At 45.6% G+C, this 25,330-nt stretch overlaps 1 protein-coding gene across 2 annotated transcripts in view; it reads left to right on the forward strand.

Moving 5' to 3' along the window:
• The window catches only part of PPP2R5C (protein phosphatase 2 regulatory subunit B'gamma), a 190,843-nt gene that overhangs the window by 99,238 nt on the left and 66,275 nt on the right, over nt 1-25,330 (forward strand). For both annotated transcript variants that reach the window (XM_074956247.1, XM_074956248.1), the window contains 4 exons: nt 14,314-14,424; nt 15,199-15,291; nt 15,385-15,515; nt 19,937-19,996. In XM_074956247.1, the coding sequence (XP_074812348.1) occupies nt 14,314-14,424; nt 15,199-15,291; nt 15,385-15,515; nt 19,937-19,996 (395 nt within the window). The remainder of the gene's footprint in view (nt 1-14,313; nt 14,425-15,198; nt 15,292-15,384; nt 15,516-19,936; nt 19,997-25,330) is intronic.

Raw genomic sequence — 25,330 nt, forward strand, 5'->3', positions numbered from 1 at the left:
ACCTTGCAACTACAGATGTCAAACTAACAGGCCTATAATTACCCGGATCACTTTTTTCCCTTTCTTAAAAATAGGAACTATGTTAGCAATTCTCCAATCATACGGTACAACCCCTGAGTTTACAGATTCATTAAAAATTCTTGCTAATGGGCTTGCAATTTCATGTGCCAATTCCTTTAATATTCTTGGATGAAGATTATATGGGCCCCCCGATTTAGTCCCATTAAGCTGTTTGAGTTTCACTTCTACCTCAAATATGGTAATGTCTACCTCCATATCCTCATTCCCATTTGTCATGCTACCATTATCCCTAAGATCCTCTTTAGTCTTATTAAAGACTGAGGCAAAGTATTTGTTTAGATATTGGGCCATGCCTAGATTATCCTTGACCTCCACTCCATCCTCAGTGTTTAGCGGTCCCACTTCTTTCTTCGTTTTCTTCTTATTTATGTGACTATAGAACCTTTTACTGTTGGTTTTAATTTCCTTTGCAAGGTCCAACTCTGCTTGACTTTTAGCCTCTCTCACTTTATCCCTACATGTTCTGACCTCAATAAGGTAGCTTTCCTTGCTGATCCCTCCCTTCTTCCACTCCCTGTATGCTTTCTGCTTTTTCTTAATCACCTCTCTGAGATGCTTGCTCATCCAGCTTGATCTACAACTCCTGCCTATGAATTTTTTCCCCTTTCTTGGGATGCAGGCTTCCGATAGCTTCTGCAGCTTTGATTTAAAATAATCCCAGGCCTCCTCTGCCTTTAGATCCATAAGTTCTTCAGTCCAATCCACTTCCCTAACTAACTTCCTTAATTTTTGAAAGTCAGCCCTTTTGAAATCAAAAACCCTAGTTGCAGATTTATTTTTGTTAATCCTTCCGTTCAGTTTGAACTGAATTAGCTCATGATCACTTGAACCAAGGTTGTCCCCTACAACCATTTCTTCTATGAGGTCCTCTGTACTCACCAAAACCAATCTAAAATGGCATCCCCTCTAGTCGGTTCAGCAACTACTTGATGAAGGAATCCATCAGCTATCGCATCTAGGAAAATCTGAGCCCTATTATTATTATTATTATTACTGCTCCCCATCCACGGGACACGCCAAGAGGGCCAGGAAGACGCCTTCTTTGCAGCGGCACCGAGGGAAGTCTGGGACAGAGACTAGGTCCATGTTGGACAGTCCTCGATCCCTACTGGGCCCCAAGCCTCTGACTCAGGTTGAGCGGAGTAGCCCGGCCCCTTCGGAAGAGGCCTCTCCGGATGTCCGGATGCAGTCCATGCCTGAAGCCCTTCAGGCAGCCTGGGACGTTATGTCCATGCCGGTGCCCAGAGTGCCGCAGATGTCGGCCCCATGCTCCAGAGGCAAGCCACCACTGGGATCGCCGCAGTTGCCTCCGGCCTGGTACCAGTCTTGGTCGAGGGAACATTCCCGATGCCGTTCACTGCCCAGCAACTGTTCGGGGCAGAGTCCATGTGGATCGCCCTCGACGCCGACCAGACTGTCTGGCTGGGTTCCGTCTGGCCGGGACTCTCAGCACCACTTGTCCTCAAGAAGTGAATATCGATGGAACCGCAGCATGTGTCGCCAACGGCCCTCGTTTCGAAGGGGGGTACCGCAGTCGGTCACGGCATGGTCGTCGACACCGTTCCCGCTTGGACTCCTGCTCCAAGTCTCCGCCAAGACATCGCAGTCCTGGGCATTGATCGCCGGTGTCTCACTGTTGCGGATCCGCCCGTCGAGGCCATTCATGGAGCAGCTGTTACCATCGGTACCAGTCCTCCACATTGAGATTGTGGTTCTGTGGCCAACGTAGATCCTGGCACCGCCGCTCCTCCTGGTCCAGAGACCGCAGCAGATCTTATGCCAGCCCGGCTTCCATTTGTAGCCGTCCTTCGATGGGCCAGGCCAGCCAACCCGAACAGCTGGACCCACCAATGCCACAGCAGGTGCAGTGGCACCAAGCGTCGTGGCTGGCCCACTGGTATCAGTGGGCACCATAGCCTCCGGCACAGCCCCCAGTGGGAGCTCGCTCGGTGGCCAGAGCTTCGGAAGCACCATCTGCCTCCCCCTCCAGACTCCCGAGAAAGGCGTCGGTGGGACATACGTCCTCGGCACAGTGCCCAGAGTCTGACCAGGTGGTGGACCCTCCAGTGCCGGCCGATACCCAGAGCACCGCACTGGCCTCCTCACCCCCCCGGAGGTGGCGATTGCGGCCCCGCCCCCCTCTGCCCCGCAGGAGGACTTCAGGGCCCATCAAGAACTCTGAAAGAGGGTGACAGCAAACTTTCACCTCCAGGCAGAGGAGATGGAGGAGACCTCAGACTTCCTGTTTAACGTGCTGTCCGCGTCGGCACCGAGTAGGGTGGCCTTGCCTCTCCATGAAGGGGTGGCTAAGATTTCAAATGCCCTGTGGCAAACACCGGCCTCATTGGCCCCCATCTCTAAGAAGGTGAAACGCAAGTACTTTGTACCCACTAAGGGGCATGGGTACTTGTATACCCACCCGGCGCCCAACTCCCTGGTGTTCGAGTCGGTCAACCACAGGGAACGGCAGGGTCAGTCAGCCCTGATCCCAAAGAACAAAGACACTCAGAGACTGGACTCTTTCGGAAGGAAAATGTATTAGTCTTCGAGCTTCCAGTTACGAGTGGCTAACCAGGCTCTCGTGGGCTGGTACGAATTCAGTCTGTGGGGCTCCCCGCCCGAGTTTGAGGACTCCCTCCAAGAGTGCAATGATAAGGAGTTCAAGGCACTAGTGGAGGAAGGGGCAGCGGCTGCTAGGGCGTCCGTACAGGTAGCCTCGGATGCTGCGGACACGGCTGCGCGATCAATGGCCTCCGCAGTGTCCGTGAGACAACATCATGGCTCCTGCTCTCTGGGCTGTCCAGCAAGGCACAGTCTTCCATGCAGGATCTCCCGTTTGATGGGAAAGCTCTGTTTGCCGCGGAATCAGATACAAGAATGCATGGCATGAAAGACTCCCACACGACCCTCCAGACTCTGGGCCTCTATGTCCTGGCTCCGGCAAAACCTAAGTTCAAGCTGCAGCAGATTCCTGCCCAGGCCGCCCTCCTGAAGTAGGAGGCCGCCCATAAGAAGCAGCAGGACTATAAGAGATGCACTGCCCCCCAGCCTGGGGGCAAGCAGGTGGGGAAAAGGCGCTTTTGACGGGACGCTCAGGGGCACTCTGCCAGTCCTCATCAGGGATCCACTCCCAGTAAAGCTCCCGTTCTCCAACCAGTTGTGTGCTTTCCTCCTGGAATGGTCGCGGCTCACCTCAGACCGATGGGTCCTCAACACAATCTCCCGGGGTTAAGTCCTCCAGTTTACTTCCTCCCCACCCAACCACCCTCCGCCCCCGTCCCTCTTGGGGGACCTCTCGCACGAAGCTCTGCTTGAGCAGGAGGTGGGGCGGCTCCTAGGTCTAGGAGCGATAGAGGTGGTGCCCGAGGAGTTCATGGGCAAGGGGTATTACTCCTGTTATTTCCTTATCCCAAAGGCCTAAGGGGGGGCTCAGGCTCATCCTGGACCTGTGAGGTCTGAACTAGTACGTGGTGAAACTCAAGTTCCACATGGTTTCCCTGGCTTCCATCATCCCCTCCCTGGATCCCGGGGACTGGTACGCTGCCCTTGATCTACAGGGTGCGTACTTCCACATCCACATATTCGAGGGGCACAGGTGCTTCCTCCGTTTTTTGGTGGGACAGAATCACTACCAATTCACAGTCCTCCTGTTTGGTCTGTCCACTGCCCTCAGGGTGTTTACAAAATGCATGTCAGTGGTAGCTGCCTACCTCAGACGGCGGGGGGTCCAGATATTTCCCTATCTGGACGATTGGCTTGTCAAGGGCACCTCCTGGTTGCAGGGGAGGGATCACGTAGCACTCCTCCTGTCCACGTGCACTGCCTTGGGCCTGTTGGTAAACAACACCAAGTCCACGTTAGTCCCGGTCCAACGCATAGAGTTTATCGGGGCACTCTTGGATGCAGCGTCGGCCAGCACCTCTCTCCTGCCAGACAGATTTGAGACCCTGAAAGGTCTCATCAACTCGGTCACAAGGTTCCCAGTGAGAACAACCAGGGTTTGCTTGCAGCTTGGGTCACATGTCGGTGTGCACGTACGTGGTCTGTCACGCCAGATTCAGGATGAAGCCCCTCCAACTCTGGTTGGCCTCAAAGTTCTCCAAGGCCACGGACAGGATGGACAAGGTCCTCACCGTGCCGGACTCTGTGATCACCTCCCTATGGTGGTGGTCCGCCCCAAACAACATGCTCCAAGGGGTCCCGTTCAGGGACAGGGCCCCGTCGTTGGAGCTGGTGTCCGATGCGTTGGACTTGGGTTGGGGGGCCCATGTGGGCAACTTTCAGACCCAAGACCTGTGGTCGGCCCAAGACCTGACCCTACATATAAACGTCAAGGAGCTCAGGGCAGTGCAGCTGGCGTGTATGGCCTTCCGCTCGCACCTGGAGGGCATTGTAGTCAGGGTCATCATGGACAACACGGCCTCGATGTTCTATATCAGCAGGTAAGGTGGGCCCCGATCCTCTGCCCTCTGCCACGAAGCCCTCAGACTGTGGGACTTCTGTATAGCCCACGACATCCACCTGAAGGCCTTCCACCTACCGGGCGCCCGGAATGAGAGGGTGGATCTCTTGAGCAGGGACTTTTCCTCGCAACACGAGTGGTCCCTCCACCCAGAAGTGGCCCACCAGCTCTTCCGAAGGTGGGGAACTCCCCAGGTGGACCTATTCACAACTCGGCAGAACCGGCAATGTCCCCAATTGTGCTCCCGGGGGGCCTGGGGAGGGGCGCTATCTCCAATGCCTTTCTCCTGTCCTGGTCAGGCTGGCTTCTCTACGCCTTTCCCCTGTTCCCTCTAATCAGCAGGGTCCTGGAGAAGATAAAGACGGACAAGGCCCGGGTCCTCCTGATTGCCCCGGCATGGCGCAGGCAGCATTGTTACGGGATTGTCACGGGCCTGGCGGTTGCTCTGCCATGGCCATTGCCGCTCCGCCCGGACCTGCTCTCTCAGGAGCAGGGCTGCCTCCTCCATCCCAACCTAGCGGCTCTTCACCTTATGGCGTGGCTGCTCAGTGGTTAGGTGGAGAGAAAAGGATGTGCTCAGAACAGGTTCAGTGTGTCCTCCTCGAAAGTAGACGGCTCTCCACTTACCGTGCTTATTTGGCAAAGTGGTCCCGGTGTTCCAGGTGGGCAGCGGACCAGGGTGTCTCTCCAGTGGCCACCCTGATCCAGCTTATCCTTGATTACCTCCTCCACCTGAGGGCCCAGGGCCTGGCGCCCTCGTCAGTCAAGGTGCACTTGGCAGCCGTATCAGTCTTTCATCCGCCGGTGCAAGGGCACACGATATTTTCCCATGCTATGGCTGGCCGGTTCCTTAAGGGTCTGGACAGTGTTTTTTCATATTCTAGACTCCCCTCCCCCCCGGTCCCGGTGGGACCTAAACCTGGTGTTGGCTCGTCTCACAGGGCCCCCGTTTGAACCACTGGCCACGTGCTCTCATGGAAGGTGGTTGCAATCACGTCTGCCAGGCGAGTCTCGGAGCTCAGGGCCATGATCTCTGAACCACCGTACACTGTCTCTATAAGAACAAGGTCCAGCTCCACCCACACCCTGCGTTCCTTCCGAAGGTGGTCTCCGCCTACCACATGGGTTAGGACTGTTCCTCTGCCCCAAGACTCACGCGTTCAGTGAGGAGTACTGTCTCCACACACCCGACGTGTGGCAGGCTCTGGCTTTCTACCTCAAGTGGACCAAGCCGTTCAGAAAGTCCTTGCACCTGTTCGTCGCCTCTGCTGAGCGCGCGAGGGGCCAGCCGATTTCCACTCAGTGGCTTTCCAGTTGGATCTCTTTATGCATCCGTTCCTGTTATGAGCTGGTGGGTGTCCCCCCACCAACCATTGTGAGGGCACAGTCGACTTGGGTGCAGGCCTCGTCGGCTGCCTTCATGGCCCGTGTCCCCATCCAGGACATTTTGTAGGGCTGCCATGTGGTCTTCGGTTCACACATTCACCTGGTACTATGCGATCAATCCCCAAACCAGGGATGACGCCAGGTTCAGCAGGGCTGTTCTCCATTCTGGGAACTTGTGAACTCCTACCCATCTCTAACAGATATAGCTTGGAATCACCCATTGTGGAATAGACATGAGCAATCACTCGAAGAAGAAAAGACAGTTACCTTTTCCGTAACTGGTGTTCTTTGAGATGTGTTGCTCATGTCTATTCCACATCCTGCCCTCCTTCCTTTCTGTCGGAGTTGTCAGGCAAAAAGGAACTGAGGGTGGGGTGAGCGCGCAGCTCCCCTCATACTGTGCCAGACAGGTGCCACTCCAGGGGTCGCGGGGGGCGCTCCCCACTACGGGTACTGCTAGGGGAAAATTTTCCAGCACCGGTGCACGTGGCGAGCACACACACCTATTGTGGAATAGACATGAGCAACACATCTCGAAGAATGGAAATGGTAACTCTCTTTTTTTGGGTAGGGGGAGGCAGTGGGGGGTTGATTTTTTTGTTTTTTGGAGGGTTTTTAGTTTGATATTTCTTTGTGTTGCATGTATCCCCTTTCTTTGACTGACAGATGAAAGAGCTTCAAGGCAGTAACCTATCATCTTGTATGCCTAAATCACCAGGCATACCTATAGCACAATATAAGTAAATTATAGCTCATGATCAAAGGCACCTATACTGATTTTTCAAGAATTCAGGCACAGTATTTTAAAAAAAAAAAAGTGAAACATTTCAAGGTTACAAAGGGTTAATTCTAGAGCTGTCAAGCGATTAAAAGCATTAATCATGATTAATCACATGATTAATTGCACTGTTAAACAATAGAATAAATTTTGTTTAAATATTTTTTGGATGTTTTCTACATTTTCAACTATATTGATTTCAATTACAACACAGAATACAAAGTGTGCAGTGCTCACTTTATATTTTTATTACAAATATTTGTGCTGTAAAAACCAAAAGAAATAGTATTTTTCAGTTCACCTCATACAAGTACTGTAATGCAGTCTCTATCATGAAAGTTGAACTTACAAATACAGAATTAAGTATAAAAAATAACTGCATTCAAAAATAAAACAATGTAAAACTTTAGAGCCTATGAGTCCAGTCAGTCCTACTTTTTGTTCAGACAGTCACTCAGCCAAACAAGTTTGTTTACATTTGCAGGTGATAATGCTGCCCGCTTCTTGTTTACAGTGTCACCTGAAAGTTAGAACAGATGTTCACTTGGAACTGTTTTAGCTGGTATTGCAAGATATTTACATGCCAGATGCGCTAAAGATTCATATGTCCCTTCATCTTCTACCACCATTCCAGAGGACATGCTTCCATGGTGATGACGGGTTCTTCTTGATAATGATCCAAAGCAGTGCAGACCGATGCATGTTCACTTTCATCATTTGAGTTAGATGCCACCAACAGAAGGTTAATTTTCTTTTTTGATGGTTCGGGTTCTCTAGTTTCCGCATCAGTGTGTTGCTCTTTTAAAACTTCAGAAAGCATGCTCCACACCTCATCTCTCTGATTTTGGAAGGCACTTCAAATTCTTAATCCTTGGGTCAAGTGCTGTAGCTATCTTTAGAAATCTCACATTGGTACCTTCCTTGCTTTTTGGCAAATCTGCAGTGAAAGTGTTCTTAAAATGAACATGTGCTGGGTCATCATCCGAGACTGCTATAATATGAAATATATGGCAGAATGCGAGTAAAACAGAGCAGGAGACATACTATTCTTCCTCAAGAAGTTCAGCCAAAATTTAATAACGCATTATTTTTTTAACTAGCATCATCAGCATGGAAGCATGTCCTCTGGGATGGTGGCCGAAGCATGAAGGTGCATACGAATGTTTAGCATATCTGGCACGTAAATATCTTGAAATGCCGGCTACAACAGTGCCATGCGAACTCCTGTTCTCGCTTTCAGATGACATCGTAAATAAGAAGCTGGCAGCATTATCTCCTGTAAATGTAAAGAAATTTGATTGTCTTAGCGATTGGCTGAATAAAAAGTAGGGCTGAGTCGACTTGTAGGCTCTAAAGTTTTACATTGTTTTTGAGTGCAATTATGTAACAAAAAAAAGCTACATTTGTAAATTGCACTTTCACAATAGAGAGATTGTAATCTGGTACTTGTATGAGGTGAATTGAAAAATACTATTTCTTTTGTTTATCATTTTTACAGTGCAAATATTTGTATTAAAAATCATATAAAGTGAGCAATGTACACTTTTTATTGTGTTGTAATGGAAATCAATATATTGGAAAATGTAGAAAAACATCCCAAAATAGATAAATGTCAGTGGGTAATCTATTGTTTAACAGTGCACTTAAAACTGTGATTGTGATTAATTTTTTTAATAGAGATTAATTTTTTGATTTAATCATGTGAGGTTAATTGCGATTAATCGACAGCCCTAGATAATTCCTTCATGCTGCAGAGATGTAAGAAGATAAGAATAATTCTAATGTTAATGAACATGTAGATATTTCCACTAAAAATGTTGTCTCCTCTTTTAAATAGAATATATAGAAATTGGATTAGTTGCTTTACAGCTAGATGTATTTATTTATTAGTAGCCAAAAGAGTTTAACTGCTGCTGGCATCATATACATGGATACATATGACTAACTTTAATCTCCAATATATGGAGTGAAGGGGAACCTCCACTGTGTGGGTGGGTGTTTCCGCATCTTCTGTTTAAGCTACTAGGGCTATGTCTACATTTACAGCCAGACTACAGACACTGCATGCCTAGCTAGCATGGATATAAATAGCAGTGTATAAACGGTGAGATATGTCTTAGGCGAGTAGAGTACCTTATATGCCTGAACCCCCAGGGCTTGAACCCTACAAGACTGTCTATGTGCCCAAGCAGTGCCTCTCGCATCTGCACTGCTATTTTTAGCAGTGCAATGTCCTGCTCCCTCCCCTCTGCCAAAACTGCCAGCGCTTCTTCCCACTGCCTCCCCTTTGCCAGAGTCTTTCCCTCTGGTAGGGAAAGGCTTCACCGTACAGGAGGCTGTGGGACACTGCACTGCTAAAAAATAGAGTAGATGTGGGAGGTACTTTTTGGACATGTAGCGAGCTGGGTAGGGTATATACTCTGGGAGTTCAGGCAGATAGGGCACTCTGCTCTACTCAGCTGTGTCTCCCCACTGCTGTTTATACCCGAGCTAGCTGGGCATGCAGTGTCTGTATTCTACTTGCCTCCAGGTGGCGTTGGATGCTGCTGATGCTGCTTCCCGGACCATGGCTTCCGCTATCTCCATGTGGCGAGTCTCTTGGCTGCTTCTTTCTGGGTTGTCCACCGAGGCCCAGCAGTCATTGCGGGACTTGCCCTTCGACGGCGGGGCCCTATTTGCGGAACAAACAGACAGCAAGTTGCGTGGCCTCAAGGACTCCTGCACCACCTTGAAAACCCTGGGTCTCTACGTCCCAGCCCCGGCGCATAAGCAGTTCAAACCACAGCAGTCTCAGGGCCAGGGGACCCTGCCTCGGCAGGACAAGCCCCATAAACAAGCCAAGGGTTACAAGCGCCGCCCGAGCCACCCCCCTCGGCCCAGTTGGGCTTGACCCACAATAAGCAGGGGGCCAAACGGTCGTTTTGAGGGTGTGCCCAAGGGCAACCTACCAGACTATTCACCGGATCCATCTTTCCCAGTGTTGTTCAGCCGCCTTTCCCCTTTCCTCCCAGCATGGACCGCTGGGTCCTCAGCACAGTGGAACGGGGTTATACCCTCCAGTTCCTTTCTACCCCCCCTTCCCACCTGCCTTCCCCATCCCTCTTCAGGGACCCCTCTCAGAAGGGTCTCCTCATGCATGAGGTAATGGGGTTATTACAGCTGGGTGCGGTGGAAGAAGTTCCTCTTGAGTACAGGAAAAAGTGGTTCCATTCCTGATATTTTTTAATCCGAAAGGCCAAAGGCGCTCTAGGACCTATCCTGGACCTGCAAGACCTCAACAAGTACCTACAGAAGCTAAAGTTCTGCATGGCCTCTCTGGCTTCTATTATCCCCTCCCTGGATTTGGGAGACTGGTATGCCGCCCTCGACTTGAAGGACGCATACTTCCATATAGTGATCTTTCGAGGACACAGGCGCGTCCTCCGGTTTACGGTGGAGCCCCACCACTACCAGTTTATGGTTTTCGGCCTGGCGACACTACCGAGGGTGTTTACCAAGTGTATGTCAGTGGTGGTGGCTTACCTCAGGTGCCGGCTTATCCAGATCTACCCATCCTCGACGACTGGCTCGTCAAGGGCTGCTCCAGGCCTCACGTCCGAAGGGATGTCGCGGTCTTTCAAGCCACGTGCCGTTCTCTGGGCCTACTGGTGAATGACAAAATGTTGACATTAGTGCCAGTGCAGGGGATAGAGTTAATCAGAGCATTCCTTGACTCTACCTGCGCCAGAGCGTTCCTGCTGCTGGAAAGGTTCCATGCATCGACGAACCTCATTGCAGAAGTCTCCGCATTCCCTTTGACTACAGTCAGGGTCTGTCTGTGCCTGCTGGGTCACATGGCAGTGTGCACTTCTGTGGTCCTCTATGCCAGGCTCCAGATGCGGCCCCTGCAACAATGGCTGGTGACTATCTATTCCCAGTCCTGAGACCCCCTGGAAAAGATCGTTACCATTCCCCAGGCGATACTTACTACTTTGAGATGGTGGACCGACTGCGGGACAGTCCTGAAAGGGGTTCCGTTCGACCACCCTCCTCACTCCATTGAGTTGGTGTCGGATGCCTCTGATCTTGGCTGGGGGGCACATCTCGGCAACCTCCAGACACAGTGGAGGTGGTCTCTGGAGGGGGTGCAGTTACACATAAACGTCAAAGAGCTCCGAGCAGTCCAGCTGGCGTGCAGAGTCTTCTTGGCCCACCTGTAGGGCAAGGTGGACGAGTCCTGATGGACAACACAGCCTCGATGTTCTACATCAACAGGCAAGGGGGAGCGCTCTCGTTGGCACTCTGAGACTTCTCCATCAGCCACAAAATGCATCTGGAAGCTTGTCACCTTCCTGGCATCAGGAATAAGCTGGCAGACCAGCTCAGCAGAGACTTCTCCTCTCACCATGAGTGGTCGCTGCATACAGAGGTAGCCTGCATGATCTTCCAAAGGTGGGGCACTCCAAGTGGACCTGTTTGCTACCAGACAGAACAGGAAATGCCACCGGTTTTGTTCTTGACAGGGTCTGAACAAAAAGACTCCCTCTCCGATCCTTTCCTCCTGTCATGGTCAGGGAGCCTGATGTACTCATTCCCTCCGATTCCACTCATCAGCAGGGCCCTGGAAAAGATCAAGAGAGACCAGGCATAGGTTTTCATGATTGCCCTGTTGTGGACTCACAGCATTGGTTCGGCACGCTGATGAGCCTGTCAACGGCTCCTCCTTGGCCCCTGCCCAACTGACTGGACCTGCTGTCGCTGGACTACGGTCGGCTCTTACACCCCAACCTCGGGTCCCTCTGCCTTTTGGTATGGATGCTGCATGGCTGAACCTAGAGGAGTGGACTTATTCGAATAAGTCCAACAGGTCCTCCTGAAAAGTAGGAAGCCCTCAACTAGACTGACTTACCTTGGCCAAGTGGACAAGGTTTTCCCGCTGGGTGTCTGAATGGGGCATCTCTCCATCGCGTTCCTCCATACAGGCTGTCCTGGACTATCTGTTCCATTTAAGGAACCAGAGTCTAGCACACTCTTCCATTAGAATGCATCTCGCGGCCATCTCCACTTTTCACCCACCGATCCAAGGACAGACTGTGTTCTCATGACATGACGGTCAGATTCTTGAGAGGGCTGGAGAGACTCTTCCTGCAGGTGGGGGCTCCTGTTCCACAGTGGGATCTTAACTTGGTCCTCCACCCTTTGATCTGCTAGGGTCCTGCTCCCTTTCCCATCTGTCAAGGAAGGTTGTATTCCTGGTGGCGGTGACATCGGCAAGACGGGTCTCAGAAATTAAGGCCTTGACCTCAGAAACGCCATACTCGGTCTTCTACAAAGATAAGGTTCAGTTGCAGCCCCGCCTGGCCTTCCTGTCAATGGTGGTCTCCACCTTCTATATGAACCAGGACATCTTCCTCCCAGTGTTTTGTCCCAAACTGCACAAGACCAGTGAAGAGAGATGTCTTCACGCTCTGGATGTCTGGAGGGCTTTGGCTTTTTACTTAGAACATACCAAGCCTTTCCGTAAATTGACTTACCTCTTCATCGCTACAGCGGATAGGATGAAGCGTCATCCGGTGTCCTCGCAGAGGATTTCCAATTGGATTACCTCATGCATAATGACCAGTTATGACCTGGCAGGGGTTCTGCCGCCACCGATTGTCAGAGCCCACTCAATGAGAGCTCAGGTGTTTTCGGCGGCCTTCTGTCACACAACCCTATCCAGGATATCTGTAGAGCCACAACATGGTCCTCTGTCCACACGTTTATGGCTCATTATGCCATCACACAGCAGGCCAGGGACAACGCTGGACTCGGCAGAGCTGTGTAGCAATCTATACGTCCGTGAACTCATTCCCACCTCCAGGGATACTGCTTTGGAGTCACCTAATATGGAAAGGACATGAGCAAGCACTCAAAGACAGTTAAAAAAAGACAGCTACCTTTTCTGTAACTGGTGTTCTTTGAGATGTGTTGCTTATGTCCATTCCAGGACCCGCCCTCCTTCCCCACTGTTGGCATTTCCGGCAAGAAGGAACTGAGGGTAGCGGGAGCCGGCAGTGCCCCTTATACTGAGCCACCTTAGGGGGCGCCAGAGCTGGTGCCCTACGGATACTGCTGAGGGAAAAACTTGCGGCACTGGTGCATGTGGCGAGAGCACACACCTAATATGGAATGGGCACGAGCAACACATTTAGAAGAACACCAGTTACGGAAAAGGTAACTGTCTTTTTTGATAAAAATCAAACAGATGTGGCCTTGCTGAAATCAAGGAAACGGAAACAGAAACAGAGCCAAGAAAGCCACACAGCCCATCTACCTCGAGTAGGTTGGACCAGTCACAAACCAAAACCTTGGATGTTTTGAAACATGTATAGAATACTATCTGTAAAGCAAACCCATGCCATTCTTGGCTAACGCAGATTAGCAGAGACAACTAGCTCCCCATAACAAGAGAAATAATCCATTTAATCGAGAAGGCAGTCTATGAGCCACCTGAAAAATTAGTTTGACAACTTTTGAAGAAACAGACTGGATGTCAGCAGTCTTGCCAATTTCCTTAATTTTTCCAACTTTTTCTGAGCAAGTTCAGTTGAGAATGTGGTGGCAGTCAAACTGAAACAGCATGTGACCTCTTCTGATGTGTCCTTCACAATCAGACTTTAAATCAGTCTGGACACAGCCTTTCTGGCGCTACTGGATGTATCTTGACAATTATAAATTCAAATGATTACCATGTAACATGTTGGGCACTGTAGGGTCCACACTAAAACCTGGGCTGATGACATTTGAGATGGAGGAGTCCTTTTTCCTTTTCTTTCTTAATGTGGAAGGAATGAACTGATTGTGCAGTTTCCACAAGTTAACGCATTAATTTTTTGTGAGTATATGATGTCTCCATTGTAAATTGGCATTTACTCACTACAGAAACTTAAGTAAACGCTGCTACTTTGTATTCCATTAATTGTACAATGAGTTTGAGTTAAGATTCTTACTAATCTAGCTGGGGGAGCAGGTAAAATTTTAGGCTAGAATATGCAAGACCAATTCAGAATCTCATGTCTTTCTAATCTTTTGAAAATTGTTCAGGGCAAGAATATTTTTTTAGAATATTTGCCAGTGATTGATAGTAAACAGGAAGGTGACAGAATGTAACTAATTGTGAGAAATGGATCTTTGAATTTATAGATATGTCAACGTTTTAATCATAGTATGGTAGTTTTCTGTCATAACAAGTGGGGACATTTTTCTTGGAACAGGGCATATATGAGTGAACATTTATTTAGTCTCCATTGTTCTGGCTTCCAATTTTATAGTTCTTTGTAAATGCTTTCTCTGTAAAACGTTCTCTAACATCATTACTCTAAAATATATCAGTGGTAACAGAATTCTCTCTGCATGTTTAGACTTGAAACACGACTTGAAAATGTTCTGTGAGCTATAATCTACAGAGAAGTTTTAATTGAATAGCTAATCATTTTTGTTAAGCATTTGTTGTATTAAATACCAGTTTTTAAATGATAAATGTTTGTGGTATTAAAATACTTGTTTTATAAAGAATCCTCATCTCAGTAAGCATCTTTAAATAATTCCATTGTTTCAGAGTTCTTAAAGATACATGTGATTTTAGTTTGCAGTTAACATGTTTCGAACATTACCACCATCTTCTAATCCAACGGGGGCAGAATTTGATCCAGAGGAAGATGAACCAACTCTAGAAGCTGCCTGGCCTCACCTACAGGTAATTAGCAATCTCCTCGTTTTATTTGACTAAATAGTAACTAAATTGTGTAATACTATTTTGCAATAATGTGTCTTCCTACTGTGTGTTAAACGCACCAGTGTAAATTCTCTTTTGCAGTCAAAAATACATTTAGTTAATTTTAAGAGCTGGACAGTCTTTGAAATTACATTGTGTAATTTGAAATTATTAGTTTTAATCTTTCAAAAGATGTTAATACGTAAACAACTGAAAAGAAAATTACACTGAAAATCAATCTTTGTAGTTTTAGAGGTCAAAAGTGTGTTGCTTGTTTCAGTACAAACATATGATTTTAAATTAAATAATAAAGATTAAAGTGAGCCTTAGTTGATTATTGTTATTATTCAAGCTTTATTTTTATTATTTATCTATGGCAAGGTTCTAGCTTTAGATGTTTGAAAAATGTGAGCGCAAAGTAAAAGATTTTTCAAAATATGTATTACTGAACACCATGAATGTTAGTATCTATTGGTATGAAGTAAAATTAATTCAGGAATGTAGTATTTGGGAATTCTTTGCAGTTTAAAGAATGTAGCACTGTAAGAAAATACAGCGCCTGATGACATACATTCCCTGCACCAAATTGTAGTATTACTCTTGCTGTAAAGTGATATAAAAATAATGTATAACACGATCTTGAACTAGGAAGTTTCTTTTTGAACAGTGTCAGAATTGAGTTGTAATTGTACTGCTTACAAAAATATAATATTGTATCAAAAAAACTAATGTTATTTCTTTGTGGATTTTTTTCAGCTTGTTTATGAATTTTTCTTAAGATTTTTAGAATCTCCAGATTTCCAACCTAATGTAGCTAAGAAATATATTGATCAGAAGTTTGTATTGCAGGTGAGGTAAAAATGAATATATCTTCAAGCTTTAAATCCAAATTGATTTAAAATGCATTAGATTTGAGTAAAATGTATCTTTCTTTTTCCACAGCTTTTAGAACTCTTTGACAGTGAAGATCCTCGGGAAAGAGATTTTCTTAAAACTACTCTTCACAGAATATATGGGAAATTCTTAGGCCTAAGAGCTTACATCAGGAAACAAATTAATAATATATTTTATAGGTATGTCACAGCTCTGTATTTTGGTACATATGATTAGATATAGTAATTTAGACTTTTTGGTCCCTTATTAGCAAAATCTTCGTTATTTTATTCCGTGTAAACATGTTTGTGTCTAATATTGGCATCTGTTTAATTAAGCAATTCTCAGTGGGATCCAAATCAGGGGAAGTAAAGCATGTGATAAATTTTATAGCTGCAGTTTGGGTACATTTGAGATTCTGCATTTAGATCAGTTTTGTGTCAACTTGACTTTTTATACAGTGCTTTATCAGGGATGAGTTGCTTGAATGATAGCGCCATGTTACCGAGTTCAGTGCATATTTTATTATTATTATTATTCGTTGTTTGTAATATCATAGAACAGAGATACATTTGTTTGTTTTTCATAATACATATATATCCTGGGGACAGATATGGCAACACAGGTGAAGAAAATACATGTGCAGGAACTCACTTCAAAGGGCAAGTTCCATTTCTGAGGGAAGCAAGTACAGTTTGAGGTTGCATAAGCAAAAGATGTCAAATTAGGGGTAGTCCTGATAATCGGTGTCAAAGCACCACAATGGTACTGTTGCTGAAAGTGTATTTGCTCTTGCAAGAAATAGTAATAGTAATGTCTTTGCTTCCACCACTTTGGTTGTGAATTTGGGTTATTAATTTTTTTTTGCATATAGAATCATATCCAGTATTCGTAACTGGATAGTTTTAAGTTCTCAGACTTCCCGATTGGCGCAAACTCAGCTCCAATTGGAAGGTTGTTGAACTGAGGCTGAGCTATTTTGAAATGTTCTGCCCCAGTGTATGTTGCAGGAATGCAATTACTCTTTAATTGATATTATGCCTATTTGTATTATTGCACTGTTACCTGAGTTTCCTTCCTATCTTGACTTTAGATAAATCAATGTTTATAAATTCACAAGTTTAAGGGAATGGTTGAGGAGTAACCTAAAAAATACTGCTAAAAATTGAGTTCATTATAGTGAACCGTTTGTATGCTAGATTTCAGTTAAATAAACATTAGACCTTGTCAGCTAAATATTATATCAGTATTGTTTTCAATAATGTTTCTGTTTCTCTGGAATCCAGAGAGTATTTTTAGGAAACAGAACACATTGCTTATTTGGATTTTTGCTTTCAGCATATTTGGCTTAGAATAAAAATAATGACCCCCTAAGCACTTTATCAAAATGTTTATATTATCTGTGGCAGTAACCACTAGAGTAAATAGATAGTGATCCCCTCTAATAGTTATTGTTACTTTGTCCAAACTTTGCACGCATGCACACATACGCACCCCAGTTCAATAAACACAGATGTAAATTCAGAAGGTCAGAGTAAGGCATTTAGGGTATGTCTACATTGCAATTAAAAACGTGCAACTGCCCTGTGCCAGCTGCCTCGGGTGAAGGGGCTGTTCATTTGTGGTGTAGATATTCGGGCTTGGGCTGCAACCCAAGCTGTGGGACCCTCCCACCTTTCAGGGTCCTAGAGCCTGGGCTCCAGCCCAAGCCCAAACATCTACATCTCAATTAAACAACCTCTTAGTCCAAGCCCTGCGAGCCTGAGTGAGCTGGACAGGCTAGCCATGTTTTTTAATTAGTGTAGACATACCCTTAAAATCAGTGGGGGTTGGAGTTCTGAGTGCAGCAGTAGCAACCCACCGCAAAAACAGAGCTAGTTTCTGCCTCCCTGGCCCTTGTTGAGTAGAAACTTACTACCATGAAACCCTGTTGAAATAGATACTTGCAGAGCTCTGCTTGTGGATAAGGGTAACAAAATCTGGCTTGTTAGTAAGTTGCTCCATACAAAATTGCTACTGCAGTAATGTACCATGTAGAACATTCTGAAAAAGCAAAGTTGGAAAAGGCTTTAGAAATTTGGAAGGAATTTTAAGGAGGGAAGGGAAAAGCTAAACTTATATACCTTGAAATTTTTCACGGGAAACACAGTTCATGACTGTTTCCAAATTTATAGTTGACCTATATCAGCACCTCAGTGTGACATGATATTAAAGTGTTAAGTGGATTTCCAAGCATGTAGCGGCAAACAGCTGGCATATATGGGCTTCATGTTAGACAGGATATGATTGATATATACTCAAATATGGACTCATCACTACTCCATTTGCAAGTAATCAGTTTGCTGCACAATAGGGTCTCAGTACGGGTTCCACAGACTTCAGCTTTTGAAGCCATGCCCTTTGTTTGATGCATCTCGTTTTTCTGTAGATCCAGTATGCTGTATAGCAGTGTTACTTGTATATAGCACATTTTCTTGTCTCTGCCCCTTGTACACTTTTCCTCCTAAAAGCGAACATGTGGCCCCTTGGAGAGAATGGTGCCAACTGCACAACAGCTTTTTGCCAGTTCAGGTGTAGAGGGATCTTATCTCTAGAAAATGCTTTTAGAAAAAGGAACTGAGGAACTGCCTAAAAATAGAGAATACGCCCCATCTGCTCTGTCTTCATGCAGTGGTTCTTGGTCCTGAATACACTGAACCCCACTCTTTCTTAGATGAAGTACTGTTATGTTTTGTTTCAGGGAAAAGGATTTCAAGAAAAGACAGAAAGGGAGTGCATATTTGCTTACAATTTATTTAACCAATAGAGGGTTTTGATTAAGTTAATGCTGGAATGCACAATTTCATGAAACAATATATCTGAAATGTATCCGATTGGAGGTTTATTCTGCCATTTTTTTCCGCATTGGCAGTGTTTTTATGTAATGGAAGCCAAGATTTCAAATCTAGTCATTTCTAGTACATCTTTTGAATGGGTGACAAATATTCTACCCATTCACCTTTTAGTAGTTTGTATAAACAATGGATGGACATTTTTTTCACTTTTCTGCTTCTGTTCTGAAATTTACATGAGGAATGCTGCAGTGAAATCTAGATTATAGTATAGAGAGCACCCTTCTCAAAGTATAAAGAAGAAGCCTTTATCTACCAACTGAATTCTCAAGGACATAGAAACTGAAGTCTTTATGCATCTCAACAAATCTGGATAGAAATTTTGTATAGTACTTCTGGGCATAAAATTCTAAGGAGAAAAATAAGTTTACAAACAAGTTCCTTCAACTGCTTAAGCCTTGAACTTAACTGAAAAATAGTCACATGTACATTTTTTAATGTAATGTACGCCTCTCTAAAACATTTACTTTGCTCATATTTGGTGTGATTCTGCAGGTTCTCAGTGAAACTCCCAGGCCAGGTTTAAGCAGAGTTTCTTTTCTTGCTTCCTTGAATCATAAGTAAAAATTATATGGCTCTCTGGTACTGGGAGATGGATTTTAAAGTTTTTCCTTGTGTATTTATTACTTTAAATATTTTCTTTGTTTTGGTGTTTAACAATTAAATGAAATTAATGTTATCAAATAAAAAGGATTTTCCTACCCATTTCATTTTTTGCTGAAAATTTTCTTATCTGAACTGAGTTACTTTTTCTGGGGAAAATAATACTCAAAGCAAACTGTTTTGAATCCATTCTATAAAAACATTTTAAAATGGGAAACTGTTTTCTGTTCTAAATTTTGTTGATGAAATTTTGTAACAAGTGTTTTCAAAACCTATCTGAAGTATAAATTGGACAAACGTGGAGCTTTAGAGTTTTCGAAAACTTCCAAAAAACCCAACAAATTGTGCCTTTCCACCAAAAGAGAAAACAGAATGTGGAGGCTTGACTTGTCCTATTTATTACTGATCATCTTGGAAACAAATGTATAGTGCAAAACAAATCTTTTAGATCAATATCTGGGAATTATTGGAACACCTCACACACGTTTGCCTTACAAATGGGAGAATAAATTATAGCATTATGCTACACACTCAGTATTGTCTTAATTTTAAAATATAATTTGACTGCATTCAGTTTTTGATCATTACCCCTGCATAAAATGTGACAACTGGAAAAGCACAAGGATGTTTGCTCGTTTTTTCTCTTCAGTGTAGGTGGTTAGAGAACAGTAACTTACTGTGCCAGTTCAGTACAGATGGATATGCCATTGACAGCATTACTGTGCCAGGTATGCAGTTCTGCTACAGAACAGATGTTGCAAGGAAGCAAAACCAACATGAGTATCTTGTAGTCCTAGGACCATGTAAATTTTTAAAATAAAAGCATTCAAAGTGGCTAATTATTGCTATTAATAGATCATTTTGTAAGCACAGCAAAAGAAGCAACTCTAAAGATTTAATTATCCAAAACAATCAAATATATTCCTGACTTGTACATACTATATTTTAAAAAATGGATTTTTCAGCCTGCTGAATATAAATGGTAGTACACTGTCTGAAGTACTAATTTTCCACTTCACATTTTTCTGATGCTACATGAAACATCAGATAGATACGAAGTCATGTCTTGGAGATAGGTCTATATATAGTCAATACTGACTGACTAAAACTGTGTTTCATTTGTTTAGGTTTATTTATGAAACAGAACATCATAATGGCATAGCAGAATTACTGGAAATATTGGGAAGGTAAGTTACCTGTTGTATACCATAAAAATCAAACCATTAAGAATTTAAAAATTGAATAGGGGCTGGAGGGATACATTTCTTCAAAATGTATAACTTTGTATAGTTTGGCAGAGTTATAATTAAGAAGGGAATATGATAACTATCTACTAATATTTAAAGGGTATAAACGCCAGTGAAGGAGAGTAATTGTTTAGGTCTAAAGTGTATGTGGACAAGTTTATCTATGATAGATTAAATTACAGAATTTCAAAAAGAAGTCCTAAACACAAGATCTGCTTGTGTACAAAGGAAAATCTCAGTGCTAGAATGATTTACTGGAGAAGATACTGTAGAGAACTACCTTGCACCTCCAAGGCAATAGACTGCATGACCTAATAGGCCCAATCAATGTCCAATAGCTGTGATTCTCTGCATAAGATTGCTTCTTATTTCACATTGCACAATATGTTGCCAGGATGACAGGTTTAAAATAAATAAATGAAGAAACTGCAAAGTTTAATAATAATTTAAAAAAAAAGGCAGCTCTGGTTTTCTAATAGTTAATATAAGACATTTAGGTTGACTATGTTTGGACTGAAAAGTTAGTATCATGTATAATGATTATTAGTTAATATTTATACAGCATTTATTACCACAGTTTATGCATTACACTCATCACTGAATAGTGGGAAGACTTTAGTTCCCATATCAATGCTTCCCTCTCCCCCTCAATCAATGAGGAATGGCAGGGAATATAACAGAATTCAGAAGGGGTGAGGAAGATTTAAGAGCAAATAGTGGCAAGATGGGGGCCAGCCCCTCCTCCTCTTTAGGTCCTCAACCTTTCCATTAGCTGGGGCAGGGGAGATAATGCTAGTGGAATAGTTTTTGCATGTCCTCTGTTCCTCTGCCCATTAAACTCTCCCAAGCTTTTCAAAAACTTCTTGCTTCTGTTAGCTGCCCTGGCCTCCCTCCCTTTAGTTGCAGCATAGAAGTTATGGTTTTATGATGCTGTGAGTCTGACCAGTTGCCTCTTTTTGAGATGAGGAAATAATTTTTCTGGCAATAGATCTGGTGGGCTCGCAGCATCATGGAAGCACATTTGGGCTGAAAGAAATAGGATATGAAAGTTTAATATTAGGAAAGAGGAAGACTGTTCAGCTCATTGCAACTTGCGGCCAGTGTCCAGAGCAGATAAAAGCTAGAAGGTCCAGCTCCCAGAGGTAAACAAGACCCTGGATTTTGTTAGTGGACCTTGTGCCTATAGGAGATGGGGAGACCTGAATTCTTTCTGGACTGAGATATCTATCCCCTTGGTAGCGTCTGCCTCTCCCCATGTATGGAAAGGGAGCAAGGATTCAGAATTGAGCTCAGTGCCGGGGTAGGCTGAGAAGGTATACTCTGAGTTATTGGCTATGTGGCGGGAGCCCTGTAGCCCCACACTGGAACCAGTTAAATACTTGGTATGGGAGGGCAGAGTGTGGGCACATAGCACCCCTATCCAGTGTTACATTAACGAAGTTGCGACCCGACTCTTAAATCTATCCCATGTCTGTTGCGCATACAGTTGTGTGTCCTGATCAACAATAGAATGATGTCACAGGGTGGGACTCAACCCTGCAGCACCTCCTGTTGGTCGTCTAGGGAATTAGCTTACCAGCCTCCGGAGTGCCCCCTGCTGGCCGATGTCCCGCCTCTCGCTGGTCCCCATGTCCCTTCCAGACCCCAGTGCCCCTTTATCTGGAGGTTCTGCCCCAGCAGTATCCCCCCCCAGTCTCTGGGTCTCCCCTCCCTGGGGAACCCCCAAACCCCCTAATCCCACCTTGCCTCAGCCTATGGGCTACTGCCAGTCACCATCTAGCCCCCTTTCACTGGGTCCAACTGCAGTCTGTATAAGCCAGCCATCATAGGCATGGGGAGGTAGGACCTACTGCCTCTACCTAGCCCCGGGCTGCCCCTTTGCAGCCCCAGAACCTGTTTAGGCCCCACACAATGCCCTGCAGCCTGGGGGGTTTCCCAGCATGAGCTCCCCAGCTCCTCCTACCTTCCCCCAGCGCTGCCCCACCTCAGGTTCCTGTTTAGCTCCCAGGCAGCCAGGTCCTTTTCTCTCTGCTGTCAGAGAGAGACTGCCTGCTCCTGGCCCACTGCCCTTTTATAGGGGCCAGCTGGGCCCTGATTGAGCTGGCCACAGCTGCTGCTGATCCCTTCATCAATGATCCGTTCATCAGCCTGGGCTTTTCTCCCAGCCCTTAGGCCTCTTCCAGGGCTGACTTTTACCCTGTCAGGGCTGGAGCGGGTGACCACCCTGCTACAAATGGTTTTTCGAGTGATCATATGTTAAACATAGATTATCAGATCATTGGAGTACTCATTTTATGTTAATCTCAGCTCACAGTAAATGCTTTTGAAATTACAATTTGTACAAATTTAAGGAAAACAGAGCCTTTATAATCAAAACTGATGTGCATTTTTTCAATTCTGTGACTACCGAGCAAACTCTTGTTTTAAACAGATTCACACATTTTATACTATATGCATGGGTAGATATACTACAGAGACTTTTCAGATACTTAAATGTTAGAATAAAATAAACTGATTAGTGAAATTTGATAATTTACATTGTGTGCATCTATGTTTGCTGGAAAAACATTGAAATTATAGCTGAAATAGCTTGGACCTATGCATAAGTTTGTCTTGAATAGTTATTTATATATCTTATTTATTGAAATGTTCAACAAGTAAAAGGATTCCAAAGTTAACAGTAAAAAGAAAAGGAGTACTTGTGGCACCTTAGAAGCTAACAAATTTATTTGAGCATAAGCTTTCATGAGCTACAGCTCAACATATTCCAGAAGTTATTTACAGTCAAGTAATGTTGACCAACAAGTTACAAAAGAGAAAGCAGTAATTGGGCTTTCTTGAAAAAGCCCTAAGAAATGCACATTCATCTGAAATTAGTTTGTCATTAACCTGTTTCCACTGTATTAGCAGAAAACACAAACCGATGATTTCACATCTCTAAGAGAGTTCTCGAAATGAAGCTCCAAAAAATACTTTTTTTAGACATGGCTCCCACAAAACTAATTGCACAATTGGAATGCAACATAAAAGTATATAAAATTAAAAGCATGAATATTTATTACTGCCTTACTGTTGAAAAGCTGCCCCAGTGTTGAAACTTTTCTGCCACGTTATTACTCTGTCATCCTGCTTGCTACCCCTAGAAGGTGTGGAGCAGTTATTAGAACTATTAAGGTCTAAAGTTAAATACAAGTACTAGATAAATATTTCACATTCTCCTCAGCTGGATGAAAACTAAACTGTTTTTTTAATCTAAATATCCAGTACTTAAATTCAGATTTTTGAATTGTGAATTCTCCCATATATGGCAGGTGATCCACTTTCCTCCCCACTCTAAGCAAGATTTTTGTGGAGGAGGCTACTGACATACAGCTCCCTCTAGGTAATAGGTTTTTCTTCTTTAGTGCCTGCTCATGTCGATTCCATTCTTGGTGTGTGCACGCTCACGTGCACAGTCTGAGATTTTTTTTTGCCTTAGCAGTATCTGTAGGGTTGGCAGTGGCACCCTCTGGAGTGCCACGTTCATGCGTTGGTAAATTAGGCACCACCGGCCATACACCCTCTCAGTTCCTTCTTACCATCTGCATAATGACAGGTTTCAGAGTAACAGCCGTGTTAGTCTGTATTCGTAAAAAGAAAAAAGAAAAGGAGTACTTGTGGCACCTTAGAGACTAACCAGTTTATTTGAGCAGTTTCCACGATATGCTATGCATCCGATGAAGTGAGCTGTAGCTCACGAAAGCTCATGCTCAAATAAACTGGTTAGTCTCTAAGGTGCCACAAGTACTCCTTTTCTTTTTTCTTACCATCTGTGACAGCTGGTCAGAGCACCTTTCCCTTGCCTCTCAAGTGGATAGTGGTTCTTTCTAGCATTTATTGCTTGTTAATTTTGTATATAGTTTGTTTACAGTAGTTAGTGGTGTTAAGTAGTGTAGTTAGTAAGTAAGAGTCCCAGCAGGGATGGTCCATAGGTTCTAAGCCTTGTTCTTTCTGTAAAAGGCCTGTGTCCATTAGCAACCCCCATAGCAGCTGCCTAAAGTGCTTGGGAGAGTCACATGTGAAGGACAAGTGTCGCATTTGTAAGAACTTTCATCCTAGAATTCAAAAGGAGCGCAACATTCATCTAAGGGCCCTCCTCATGGAGGCTACGCTTTGCCCAGCGTCAGAGCCTTTCCACTCTGACTCTTCACCCAGCACCTCGGCATTGGTGTGGAGTGCACCTCCAGCACCAAGTTCTGCCCAGCACTGCTGTCCTTCGCTGGTGCCAAAGAGCACCTGAAGAAATGAGACTCTCCGGCACCGTGCAAGAAGGGTCAAGGGCAGTGTTCACTCTAATTTTTTACGTCCATGTGCAGAATGAATTTTATTATGTGCGCCAATATGGAGGTGATGTGTGGTGGGGGTGGGGCCAAGGGGTTCGGAGCGTGCCAGGGGGCTCGGTGCTCGAGCAGAGGGTTGGGATATGTTGGGAGGGGGGTGAGGGCTCTGGCTTGGGGTGCTGGCTCTGGGGTGGGGGAGGGGATTTGGCTACGGGAGGGGACTCAGGGCTAGGGCAGAGGGTTCTGGCTGGGGGTGCAAGCTCTGGGATGGGGCCAGGAGGAGGGGATTGGGGGGGGGGTGAGGGGGCTCTGGGCTGGGGTAGAGGGTTGGGGTGGGAGGGTGAGGGCTCTGGCTGGGGGTGTGAACTCCGGGATGCAGGCTGCCCCGGAGCTGCGGCAGAGAGGGAGGACTCCCCCCAGCCCTCTCTCACTGCAGCAACGCCAGCGGGGGTAGAGGTGTCCCTCTCCAGCAGCAGTAGCTCCGGCTGGCTGTGCTGGGGGGAGAGGAGCCTCTCCCTGGCTGCGGCAGCTTCAGCTGGGCTGGGCCCTTGATAGCCTGCTGTGCGGCTGCGCAGCTTAGCGGGAACTTAAGTCCAGGGGAGTTGGGCAAAGGACCCAGTTCAGCCCGTCCGCCCACTCCAGATCCTCAAGATGGTTCATCCCCTGCTGGATCATTCAACCCCATTAGGGATCCGCCTTTGACTCCTGGGAGCAGTAGGGGCCCCAGGCACTTGGCAGGGCTATTAACGTCTGAGAGCCTCCTGGCGGCCAGGGACCAGAGAATCCTCCCGGTGCTGTGCACGACCTTAGATACAGTTAAGTTTCCCCAGGCCGGTAAGCCAGCCATGAGACCTCCTCAGAGGGCAGCCAAATGCCATCGGTCCCTGGAGCAAAGACAGCGTTCCCTGTCTCCAGGGCTGAGATTCCCGACTCTGTAACCTGGATCTCCTGTCAG

This window comes from Natator depressus, chromosome 6 (assembly GCF_965152275.1).
Source record: "Natator depressus isolate rNatDep1 chromosome 6, rNatDep2.hap1, whole genome shotgun sequence".
Taxonomy (NCBI): domain Eukaryota; kingdom Metazoa; phylum Chordata; order Testudines; family Cheloniidae; genus Natator; species Natator depressus.